The sequence below is a fragment of the Pterocles gutturalis genome, unplaced genomic scaffold (assembly GCF_000699245.1).
Source record: "Pterocles gutturalis isolate BGI_N339 unplaced genomic scaffold, ASM69924v1 scaffold44562, whole genome shotgun sequence".
NCBI lineage: Eukaryota > Metazoa > Chordata > Aves > Pterocliformes > Pteroclidae > Pterocles > Pterocles gutturalis.
Genome location: NW_010111809.1, coordinates 4,949 through 17,425, shown reverse-complemented (window position 1 = coordinate 17,425; position 12,477 = coordinate 4,949). Strand labels below are relative to the sequence as shown.

General features: G+C 46.8%; 1 protein-coding gene across 1 annotated transcript in view; it reads left to right on the top strand.

The window, feature by feature from the left end:
• FAM102A (family with sequence similarity 102, member A) overlaps positions 1-12,074 on the top strand; it is a 31,946-nt gene extending 19,872 nt beyond the window's left edge. The window contains exons 2-11 of the mRNA XM_010073835.1: positions 94-214; positions 539-568; positions 4,158-4,274; positions 4,766-4,812; positions 7,340-7,491; positions 8,637-8,741; positions 9,003-9,192; positions 9,364-9,485; positions 10,624-10,693; positions 11,583-12,074. Coding sequence (XP_010072137.1) covers positions 94-214; positions 539-568; positions 4,158-4,274; positions 4,766-4,812; positions 7,340-7,491; positions 8,637-8,741; positions 9,003-9,192; positions 9,364-9,485; positions 10,624-10,693; positions 11,583-11,628 — 1,000 coding nt within the window. The 3' untranslated portion in view covers positions 11,629-12,074. The remainder of the gene's footprint in view (positions 1-93; positions 215-538; positions 569-4,157; positions 4,275-4,765; positions 4,813-7,339; positions 7,492-8,636; positions 8,742-9,002; positions 9,193-9,363; positions 9,486-10,623; positions 10,694-11,582) is intronic.
• The last annotated feature ends 403 nt before the right edge of the window (positions 12,075-12,477 follow it).

The window sequence follows — 12,477 nt, the reverse complement described above, 5'->3', positions numbered from 1 at the left end:
ATCATTAAAAAAAGATACTTAATAGTCAGTATTAGTTTGGCTTGGTACCTCTACTTGAAGACTGTATTTTTTTTTTTTCTTGCATTCTCACAGAGAGGAAGTTCAGGAAAACTGTGTTCGCTGGAAAAAGAAATTCACCTTTGTGTGTAAAATGAGTGCCAACCCAGCCACAGGACTCCTGGACCCCTGCATCTGCCGAGTATCTGTCCGTAAGGTGAGCGCCTAGCTGCTGCTTCTGGCAGGTAGTACTACCAGTGTACTGGTGGTGGTTCCTAGCTGATTTTTTGGCAGCAAGAAAAATAGCACTGACGGTGGTGGGAAGAAAGGATTGTTTGGGCCGGGATGTGACTCAAGTGGAGCTTCTCTCCAGCAACGGTGCTTGAGGGAGGGTGGGAGCAACCAGGGTGGTGGTAACCATTGAGAGACAGAGGTTTGTGAAATCCTGAGAGCAAATTCCAGGATTGAGTAATGACTTTCCCCCTGTTTCCCCGGCACATATAATAGCTGCTTTTCCTGTTTGTTTTGTCTCCCATTATAGGAGCTGAAGGGCGGAAAAACCTACTCAAAGGTAAGAGCACAGAAAGGGCAAATGTGGCAGAGGGATGATGGTCTTGTCTTCTGTTAGTGCTCTAGACCCACTAAAAAACAGTGGCTGCTGCATGAAGCAATCTGGAGAGACGGTCATTAGTTCTTAGCTTAAGCCTGAGTTAAGTGATTTCCTGAAAAATAGACTTGCTGGGATGGGATCCAGATTGCACTGGATGTGGATTTGAGAAGGGGGTTGGGAAGATGATCTGTATGTCCTCAAACTTTGGGGAAGTTCTGAGTCAGATGTGAACTCTCTGGCTTCTGGCAGCGTCTTGCTAATAAAGAAACACAGACTCCAGTTCTGTTCTCCAGAACACAGCAGCCAGCTGTGGCTGGGGTAGGTACCTCGCTGTCTCACGAGTGCGGGCAGAGACCCCCAGCAGAAATCACTGCCTTCCAAAGCACAAGAGACATTGAGGCAAAAAACAAACCGATCAGCAGTGATGTTAGTTTTGGTTTGTTCCCCTCCCCATTTTCTTGCTTGTGCTGTGGCAGAGACAATGGGCCACCCCCTTCTCCTCTCTGTGCTGGATCAAGAGACAATGTTGGCTTAGAAGTTGAGCTTGCGCAGAGCCCAAAACCCCATTTGTATGAAAATGACTCACTGCTGCTAGTTTCTAATACACAGATGTTCAGGTCACGCATGACCTTGTAAGAATTTCTACTAATCGATATCCTTCGTGAGACCATGGAGGCGGTTGGCTTTGAAGGGTGAGCTGCACTCGCTCCTGTGTGCTCTGTGATAGAGTGCAACGTTGCTGCCCACACCGTTGCTTTTTTCTTGCTAATTAGGACACAGTCTCTAGGGTCATCAGTTTCTCTTTCACTGACTTCACACTGTGGGAGGAGGTTATTCCTCCATTCTGCAGAGCTGCCTCTCTGGAGGAAGAGACATACCTCTGAGACAAAGTAAATTCATCAGCCTGCTCCTCCCACCGTGTCCATCCTCAAGCTTCCCACGGTATTTAGAAATGCAGAATTAAAGGAAGCCTGGAGACATGTCTCCATGGTGGAGTTAACCTGGGCTCTTACTCGGGCCGTGTTCTAACCTACTTGCCTTTTTGTGCTTAGTGGCATTTTGGAGGAGATCTAGTTGCTCCAGCCCAGAATTGGAGACCAAAGCTCAAGTACTTGTCATCTCCTGGGCTGGTATCTTGCTTGGTCTCCTGTGAAGAAGACAGACACATTCTCCTAGAATTCAACAGAAGGTCATCTGAGCATTTCAGCAGCTCAGGGATGTCACCCCAGACAGGGTGGTTAAGCCTTGCAGTCCTGCCCTATGGACCAGGCTTGTTCCAGGAAGGTCCACGTGGCAACACTGACTTACTGGGGATTCCTAACGTTTCTAGCAAAAGTCTGTGGTGTATGTTCATGCAACTATTTTCCCATTCTCAACCATGAGTCCTTACCTTTTTAAACTATATTCATTCATCTGAAAAATCCTCCAATAGTGGCAGCAGATGTGGAGGAAACCGCACCTTGTGAATACCTTCTTTACCTGGTTCCCCTTCAGCAGGGACTGAGAGTGATGGAGCTGTTTGTGCTCAAGACAGTTTCCATCACTCACACACCTTTTGGCTTGACGTTAATGTCACTTCAGTGTCAGGGGTTGTAGAGCGGAAGCCAACAGGAAGGACTGATAAAGAGGAAACTATTTCCCCAAGCTGGAAGAAACACCATCAGCTGTCTGGAAAACTGAGGAAACTATTCTGAAAGGTTACATCTGAAAACATCCTTTTGTTAAGGGATCCTTCCTCTATATACTGGGAGTCTGCTTCCGGAGAAGAGCTGCTGACCTCGGCATGGCGTATGGGTCACTGGAGGGTTCTCCCACACTCTGTCCTCCAGTGTCAGCCTTCTCGGAGAAGTTAGTGCTGTGGTGGAGGAAGAGGCAGCTGGATCTGGGGCACTCCTCTGCCATGTTGTTCTGCTGGTGTGGTCATGCCGCATCTCCACTGTCTTCCAGTTTTGTCACAGTGATGGATTGTAGCTTGCTTTGTGGCTTTCTCCTGTCCTGTTTATCTCAGAGATAAAAATTCACTGTTTTTTCCTTATCGGTGAATATTCAGCAAGCAGCATAGCCCTTGGCTAGAAGAGACAGAGGAACACCTACAGCAAGGGCTGGAGAAACGAGTTATGGGAATTCTTAAGAAGGGAGAAAAGTTAGGTTATTTTTTTCCTTCCTTTTTTTTGCCAAGTAAAGGTTCCTGCTTTATCCCCCACTTTTTTTTTTTTTTCCTTGGCCATCAGGTCTTGTTCCTCTTTGAGAATGGGATGGAGGAAGCAGCTATGCTAATCTTGCTGCTGACTGCCCCTGAATCATAGATCTTGTGCAGACTGTGGTTTAGACTTCTGATTTGGAGCAGTGGGAGCCAGGGTTCACACAGCACAAACCACAGCCAGTGCAGTAACTCCCTGTCAGCTTCCACAGCTGACAGAGCACCACATTTCCTCAGGATGATGCTTCTGTTGGAGGTTCCCCGTTCAGCTGTATCATCCGACTGTCAACACCAGGCCAGGAGAAATGTACTGCAATGCACAGAATGACAGCGAGGTCTGAGCTGCTGCTTCTCCACCTTCTCTCCATGTCCTTGTGGAAGCGGATCTGTACGTTGAAGTGACACAAACTTTTCATGCTTGGACAGCTTGGCCAAATACGGGGTACAGCACCTCTTCCTGATCAGATTAGATGAGAGACGACCGACTTATATTGTTAAAGCTCTGCATAAAAGAAGCTGTAACTTTTTATTTGAAACACTGTATAAATAAAGCCCAGGAATTAGACCAGAAAAACAGAAGTACTCTTCATTGTGTTTGTCTTTAGAGGCATCTGTACACTCTTTGAATTTGCCTGTTACCTTCCCTATTTGCTTTTCCTTTGTTAGAAAAGGTTTAGAGAGCTCACAACTAAACCTCTCCAAAGATTTCTCTCTCCTTCTGCCTGTGAAACATACCACTTGCTAGTTAAATCTCAGTGCTGTTGAGGAAACTTTGCTCCAGGAGTTCCCCAGCCCAGCAGCTGCATCTGTGGGGCTGAGCTGCATGCACTGCTGCATGGCTCTGGACTTCCAGTTTGCCGTGCTGAAAGTCTTAGTTTTGTTTTTCAGGACGGTGTCGCTTCCCTCTGTAACAATATCCTTTCATGTCCTGGTTCACATGCTCCACTGCATTCTGGGATGGCCCGATACAAAGAGTGCCTTATGTTTGTGTATGTGTGATTCTGTTTTTTCCACATCGTTGACCTAGTGCCTTCCATGTCCTTGGTTATGCAACGGCTGCAGGCTGGTTAACACTGTCCTGGCCAGCACCACTACTGTACGTCCTTCCTCTACGCAGGGCTGGCTTCCTGAAGACCTCTGAGTGCCTACCTGCCTTGGGGCTGGGAATGTGACCCTTCCCATCCTCGGGAGTAGGAGGTTTTCACAACCACAGCTCTGTGTGTAGCGGCTCCTGTTTCTGCCCTCGCTCACAGATGCGCTCTCTTCCTTTGGTCAGTATGACACCGTGTATCCCTTTACTGAGTAATTTTTGTTCTCTCCTCTTCCCCTCCATTGTTTTCTTGGCTACAGCTGGGCTTTGCCGATCTAAATCTGGCAGAATTTGCAGGCTCTGGATCCACTGTCCGCTGCTGCTTGCTGGAAGGATATGATACTAAAAACACCCGACAGGACAACTCCATCCTAAAGGTACAGCAGCTGGTGCTACTACAATGGAAATCCTACTATTGAATTGGGGAAGATCACAGCCAGAGTGCAGTGCTGGGCCTGAGAGAAGGACCTGTTGTGTACGGAGACAGGAATGCTGCTAGTCTGACTTGGGAAGTTTCTCGTTATCAAAGTTGCCCTTTGATATCTTGGCATCCATTTGGCCAAGAGATGACTCTTGATAACATGCTTTGTCATCAGAGAAAGCATGAACAGGACGGGGGGGAAAAGTTCTAAGTGCATTGTCAGGGTGGCCAGGCTGGTGTCCTGCTAAGCCACTGCAACCTGGAGTTACTGATGCCAGGGATGTGGGGCAGGGAGGAAAATACCTTGGTAAATCCCTGAAGCTGATTTCCTTTGGAAAGGAGCTAGGTCTTGCTAATCTTTACACCTAGCCCTTGACCTCTTGGCTGTTGTGAACTGAGGAACTCACTGCAGCACGGCTAATGGTGTGCCTTATGTCCCCTCTCCAGGTCACGATCGGAATGTCCCTGCTCTCGGGGGACCCCTGCTTCAAAACGTGAGTTTCTGGGTACTTGCCCTGTTCTGGGCTTTTGCAGTTCTCTGCTGGAGACTAAAATTTATGGGGAGAGGGAAAAGATGCTCTTGATAGTGGGCAGGCAGTACAGGAGAAAGCTTGAAACTGGTGGCCTGGATTGTTGAATCATCCCAAATAGCTAAGCCAGCCTGTGCTGTTGGTTGGTTTTTCTCTGCTCTGCTTTTCCCAGCTTGGTTATTAGTTGTGCCAGTATTTTCTCTGCTAGTGTCAGTTAGATTTTGGAAACTAATGGATGTTGATAACAAACTTCATGTTTGGCATGAAGGATAGAATTTCTCACAGCTCTGGGGTTGGTTTCACTGACTTCCAAGAAAGGAAAGGTCAATGAAGAAAACACTCTTGGAAATGAGCGCACTTCAGCACATATCACGCAAGATAAAGATCTTTAATTGAACCAGCAACAAAAATACTCCAAGGCTGAAACATTTCAGCTCTCTTTTTTCTTCTGCAGAGACCCAGGTTCACAATTTATATGAATTAGCAAAGAAATTGCAATCGCCCTTTTTTTTTTAATGTAACATGATAGGAAAGAATAAATACAGTTAAGCTCTGAAGCAGTTTTCTTGCTTAAAGAATTGTTGGGGAATCAACTAGCAAATACACCAACAGCATGTACCTTCATGAGGGAAGCAAGCTTTACCTTGAAGCCATGTCTTGTGGCAGTGGTATTTGGGGTAAAAGGTCTTGTGTTAGGAGCTAGCTTGAAGTGTATAAATTAGCCTGCATTCTTGTTATAAAATGCTGCACAATTTTGGTCGGTTTATTTTGTGAATGGCTTTTCACAGTGCTGCAGGATTTTCTGAGACTTTCAAACCCTGAACACAGTGTCGTCTGATTCTGAAAAATTTCCGCTTCAGAAGGAAGCGTAATAAAGAAGTTTGGGATGTCTTAAACCATAACTTTGTAAGAGTAACAGATGTTTTAAATCAAGGGTACTAGGATGTCTGGCAATAATATGTCTGACAAAAATACCTGTTGCTCCTTCACTATCGAAGCAAGTTCCACTGTTAGACTGCCTGAAAACGATACAGAATTGGGTATATATCCATTTAATATAAATAGGGTTAGTCTGAAAGTCAGACCTCCTAATTTTCTTAAAGGATTTTTGCAGTCATTCCCATTTTTTCCCTATAAGTTGACGATGTGCAAATGTCTAAAAATGGAAGCTTTGCATGTAGAACAGTCCTTGATCAGTTGAGCTTTTGAGAAATGGCACTCATTAGGGGATTAGGCAGGGATTCAAGTGTGCTGGGAAATCACTTCCGAGCACTGACTTTCTGCAGCGTTCTCAGATGAACCTTCTCCTCCCGGGTGCCGTGCGAGAGGGCAGAGCGGGCTGTTTGCCTGAGCTGACAGACCCACGGGCTGCTCCGACAGCTGCTGCAGGAACAGTTTGCTTGATTAAGGCTGTAAAGGCCTTATTAACCTGGGAAGCAAAGTCCCCAGAGCACCCGGGTTCATGTAAATCACTGATAACGTGATTACAGAGGATTTTTTTTTTTTCCCGGGGAACGCATGCTGTGGGTTTCCTGGAACCTTTATGGCTGTTCAGCTGCCCACATAAACTGTTCTCAGCACTTTATTTTTTCTCCCAAAATACTGCAAAGGTCTTCTCATGTAGCATCTTCCCTCAGAGCTCCAAGTGAGACAAATAAAAGTTTTTATTTCTCACTCCTCACTTAAAAAGCATAATATGATCCATTAGTTCCAGTTCAGACTTTGGGCTACAGGGAGGTTAGGTCTCCAACAGGAATATTTGCTTTGCCATGCTGCACATGCTGTGGCTTCCACCCAGAAACACTTCTGGAGGAAGGGAGGGGGCTCCAGGCACTTGCCGCTCTGCCCTGCAGTCAGCATTTACAAAGGGATGTTGCGAGCATGCAGAATAACCAGAAAAATAATTTTGACAGCTGGAAAAATACTTTAATCTCACTGAAAAGGAGTTTAGTCGTCAGTTAAAAAACAGAAAGGTTATTTGACGGTTGTAAAAGTGCTCTCATAGCAGGATGATGTTGCTGGAATAAAAGGTTTCTTTTTGACCCGAGCCAGAAAGGTGCAATGAAAGGGTGCTGGAATTCTGAGCTGGACAACAGCAAACCAGCTCCTGTTTGTGAGGCAAACTATCCTCGTGTTGGGGGAAAGGGGCAGCTCTGGACGGTTTTCTGGAGGATAGTGCAGGCTCTGAGCCTGTTGATCTGTGGAAATTATTGAATTGTCCCTTTTTGCCTTAATTTACCTCAGAAACTTGCTTTTCCTTGTGATGCAGTCCAGATGGAGCACAAGGTAGGGAAGACATGAGTCTTGCGTGTAGGAAAGCAAAATTCAATGTCACGCTTGTCACTAGTCACAGAGGGCTGCCAGTCCCCCTCCTCCCCGCGAAGGGTGGGTGCAGGCAGGGGGACCCTCTTGATAGAGCAGAGTGGGAATTGCCAGTGTAGTGGGGTGTTCCTGGCCTGGCAGTTTGTAACCTTTTCCCTTCTGATCGCAGGCCTCCTTCCACCGCCAAATCTATCACCATACCGGGACAGGACTCGACCCTGCAGCTGACCTGCAAGGGCGAGGGAACCACAAGCAGCAGCAGCTCAGGCACGATTGGCTCTCTGCGTCAGACCAAGCCAAGACCTGCCATTCTCAGCTCGGGTATGAATGCCTGTCCTGGAGCCATGCAACGCCTGGCTGTGCCTGGACACTCTTTTGTTTTTCCCAGCGGTTTCAAGCACAGAAATTCTTTAATTTTTCATGTTTTCCTGCACCCATCCTCACCCCTCTGCTTATTAAGAAAATTGAAAAAAACAAAGCCATCTATTAAGTGCAAATGAGGAGAGGAAGCATGAATCTTTGCCACGTTTCTGTTAGTGCAGATAAAGCAATTTGTTCTTTTTGCTGGGGATTTAATAATTCATGTATTGCACTCATCCCTGCTTTCCATTGTGTTCAATGACACTTAACACTGTTTTTCACTCAACTATTCTGTTGCTCAGACTTATCTTCTAGAAAAGTTCCTCTGAAGGTTTTAGATGTTGGTTTGAGGTCTAATGGCCTTGTTCCAGCTGCTGATGCGGAGTTCTTTGGCTTCCTATTAGCTCGTTTTCAAGAGCATTGCATTTTCCCATAGCCTTTTTTTCTTCCCAGCACACTCCAAATGTGCAGGCAGATCCTCAGCACCAAAATAGCACTCCAGTCTCATCGCCTCGGTGACTTAGCACAGTGTGCAAGCGCTCTTCTTAAAAAGCTGGCTAACGTGTTACATTTGTGCACTTGTGGGTAAGCTTGCTGCAAGAGAGACAAGCAGGGGCAATAGCAGAGGAGCAGAGGTTATGCCGAGGGGTTTGTACTAAATTCAGATGTGATTTAAATGGCATGGGCTCCCTCACAAGTAGTAGAAGGGGAAAGGTAGTAACACGAGAAGCACCCAAATGGAGGCTTTGATACTTTACTGCCGGTGGCCACTTGATGCTTTCTTGGTGTTGGCTTCATGCTTTTAACTATGGATAGCTTCAGATATTACCTGTCCTTCTAGATCCTTCAAGGCCCCAGAGTTGCTTGTAAATTCAGGTGCTGGATGCTAGAATTAGTCATAAGCTTGACAGAGAAGCTCATTGTTGTCTTCTCTACTCCCTAGCTGCTTCTAAGCTCTGTGCTAGTCTGTGCAGCAGGGCTCTGCCGACAGACTTGCCCTTCCCTTGATCTAGCATCCCAAGATCAGCCTGCAGCCCAAGGTGATCAGCGGGCAATGTGCTGGCTTGGTTACGGTGTAAGTGGAGTGTCCTGTTGTTCTTTGGCAGGTGTCCCAGAAGAACCGGATCAGAACCTGTCCAGCCCAGAGGAAGTCTTCCACTCGGGGCACTCACGGAACTCCAGCTACGCCAGCCAGCAGTCCAAGATCTCTGGTAACTATTGATCCACATGGCTCTGCCAGCACTGCCCCATCCCTTTTTCTTTCCTGCAATGAGCTCTTGTGAGAATGATTTGTGGCCATCTGTCTCACACTACTCTGTAGCATCAGAGTCTCCTGTTCAGTCTCTGCAGATGAGAGTATGTCTAAACCTCTGTATATGGGAGCAGAAATGCTGGTCTGAAGCTGCCGTGCCTGTTAAATGTGCTGCCAGGACAGGGAGAAGATCTGGTTTGTAATCGCGCTGTGTTTGCAGGTTACAGCACAGAGCACTCGCGTTCTTCTAGTATGTCTGACTTGACCCATCGCCGGAATACCTCCACCAGCAGCAGTGCGTCTGGAGGGCTGAGTATGACGGTGGAGTGTCCTGAGGGAGAGCGGGACCACAAACTAGAGAAGCCACCTCGCCCCCCCAGACCAGCCCTTCTGATGGATAGACCCTCCCGGTAAGTAACTGTGGCACAAAGTGCTTTCTCTGGGAAGGTGAGACAGAATCTACTCCTTTGTCTTCATGTAGCGGTAGATTGGATTGCAGCTGCTGAGGAGGTGGCTGTTGCCAAGAGAAGCTGGACACTATATGAAAGTCTGAGTAAGTTTTCCCTTTATTCTCTCCCCAGGAGGAAAAAGGATTCTGTGGAAAGTCACCCAACCCGGGTGGATGACACCAGGATCGATGCTGATGATATAGTGGAGAAAATAATGCAGAGTCAGGACTTCACAGATGTCAGCAATACTGAAGGTGAGAGGAGAAGTCTCAAAGGGGAGGTCTTGGCTGTTCCTTTAGCAAAGTTGCCAAGCTAGTCAGATCTGATCTGCTGTGGACTCCCTGTTCCTTTTGACAGCAATGTGCTTTCAGTGCTTGCTAGGTGTTTCTATGGTAGGTAAACAAACCACGTGGATTTGAGAGCTGCATATCCATCAGCACATAGTGCTTGCTGCTGTTCTAACAGCTACAGCAGAGGTTGAACAGTAGCTTAAACGTACAGGATGAGAGGGGAAAAATACTGATTCTTCAGTGCAGTGGAAATTGGTTACATCAGCTGTCTGCACTGCTCTAGTGACCTTCATCCAGGGTCGGCCCAAGGGTGTTTATTAAAGTAGGAGCACACATCTGGAGGGGAAACAGCGCATCTCTGCAAAAAGATGGAAAGAAAGATGGGTCACGGCGTGCTGGTGATCAGGTCTGTCTGAGAGCCTAAGAAACGGTTTCCTCCGTTGCAGTCATAGCATCTGTTAAGAGAAAACCAGTATCACTGCATTTATTTTAATTTTCCAATTTAGCCTAGAAGTCAATCTTTTTCATCTAGCTGAGGTTTTTTGATAAGTTTTAAACTTGAAACTAGCTTGTTATTTGTGCTTCTGTAGTTTACCGTTAGTCACCTTAAATCATTCACATAGTAACACTCATCATATGGGGATTTACACTTCACTCAGCATGGGTTAAAGCTGGGCTGAATGTAGCCACCTCTCACGAACTGGCAGAGCTGTCTGAGTTTCTCCTCCAGTGAGCCTACAAAAGCAGCATGAGGCCCCACATCTCATCTGTTCAGATGTGTTTAATCTGACCGAGAACTTGCATCAATGGAATTGCCTTAAAAGAAGCAGCTGGAGGAGTATCACTGAATTAATTTATCTGTATTTATACTCTTCCAAAGCTTAATGCTGTGGTTGATTTGTACGTGAGCCTGCCTTTCAGAGCAAGAAGTGGAGTTCCCAGGGGCTCTGATACTGTGGGAACACCAGAAAGCATGCACATGCGTTCACAGAAACACACTTGTTCCCGTGCTGAACATTGTATAATATGGTTAGGGAGGGGAGCACCTGGCAACCATCCCTAGTTCTGGATTTTGATGTCTTACTTCCTTTTCTATCTGCAGACAGTAACCTGAGGTTGTTTGTGAGCAGAGACGGAACAACTACCTTGAGTGGTATTCAGCTGGGAAACAGGTAGGCTTCCTGAAAGGCTGTCAGACAGAGGGGCTCCGGAGAGATTAGTTGGCTCTTTGTAGGCAGGAAACTGTCACCTTTTGCTACAGAAGATATTTCTAAACATCATGTGCTACACAGTGGCTTTATTCCCACATTAACAGCCCTGGTATCCCTCTGGTGACAGGCTGCAGCTGCACTGGAGTATGAATGTAGCCCTCAGCAGGAGCTCAGAGGGATAATGTGATCCTAGTTGTTAGATCCAAGAACAGGAGAGAAAGGACAAAATGGTAGAGGTTGGTTCCTGTTTGCTCCTGTGACTGACTGAACACAGGGAGCTTTGCCTCCTGCTGGACTGCAGCAAAACTGCACCAGCCTGGTTTATTGTCCCTTTTCCCTGCCTCCTCCATCTTCATCGAGGGCTTACTCTCTCATGAAAGACTTCTGAACAAATAACACTTTTTCTTGCCGCAGTAGCTCTTAGTACAGTGTCTTGGCTAGTTGTGTTTGAGCCCTTGTAGCACCTTTTTGAGATTACAAAACAAAAAAAGCAATAACGGTAATGCAAAGATGTGTTAAATCAGTGAAAAAATTGTGAGCAAAGCAAAGCCAAGCCAGGAACACTGGCTCTTTGTGCAGGATACTCCCCGCTTTCGTCTGTCCTTTAGCAAGATTCATGTGTTACACCCGGTTCTTTCAAGTGCTCTAGTGATCGCTTGCCACGTAGCTGTCTGTTTTGCGTTACGAGGGTTGACTTCTCACCAGACTGACTCGTTATTTTCAGTATTTTGTGTGGGGTTAGAGGGAAATGTTTGTGAGTGGAGAGCTTTGAGTAGGAACTTGCTTTCTCTAAGTGACTGAGGAAAATAATAACCTCATGTTCTCATCTTCTCCCTTTCTGCCTCCCCAGGGTCTCATCTGGAGTTTACGAGCCAGTGGTGATTGAAACCCACTAAATGTGAAGAACAGGGTAGAGCTGCTGGAAACAGGTCCCCTACCCAGTCCGCTGCCACACAGATGCCAACCTTTACCTCTCTTCATGCAGCATTCCAGAAGGGATTTCTCCACGCCCCTCCTCATACATTTGCACTGCAGAACTACTCCGAGACCACTCCAGATCATGCACTTTCCCTGCGTTGGCATAACCCTTCTCCACTTCCCGGTTCTTCCAGTGCCTGCCTTCCCCCTGTTTCTGATCAGACGTAAGGTGTCTGTGGGGCTTATCCTTCATCCTAGAGGATGTTGCTCATCTGCATCCCTCACTCCACCCATCCACTTGCAACAGGGGACTTCTCAGCTTCTGTCTCCCCAGAACATTGGGTTATACCACTGTGAACTCTTCAAACCACTGGGGGAGGGGGAAACCATTCTAACCAAACCAAGAGCTGCTTGTCGGTGACACAGAGAAAAGGCCACTTGCAGGATGCTTTATTCCATTGACTCTGCAAGGGAACATCACCGTCCAAGGCAACGGTTTTACTGAACAAGGTATGCTGTGGTGTGCACTTCACCTTCCTACCCTCAAATCCCCAAACATCCTCTTCTCATAGGAAATATCTCCCAAAAGTGCATTTCAGAAAACTACCGCAATCCCGATGGGAGTTGATACACGGTTAAATGCTAGTGCTTATTGTACCACTAACTGCATTACGCCCTTCACTGCTGGGCATGGAAGGGCAGTGTTCATCTGTTAGCATTAGCAGGAGCACTTTAGAGGTTCCATATGTTACCTGAAGGAGGCTTCTACTTGCTGTTCCAGGAGTGTAATCCCTGTTTGCTGGAGGGATTCAGCAAATAGCCACTGT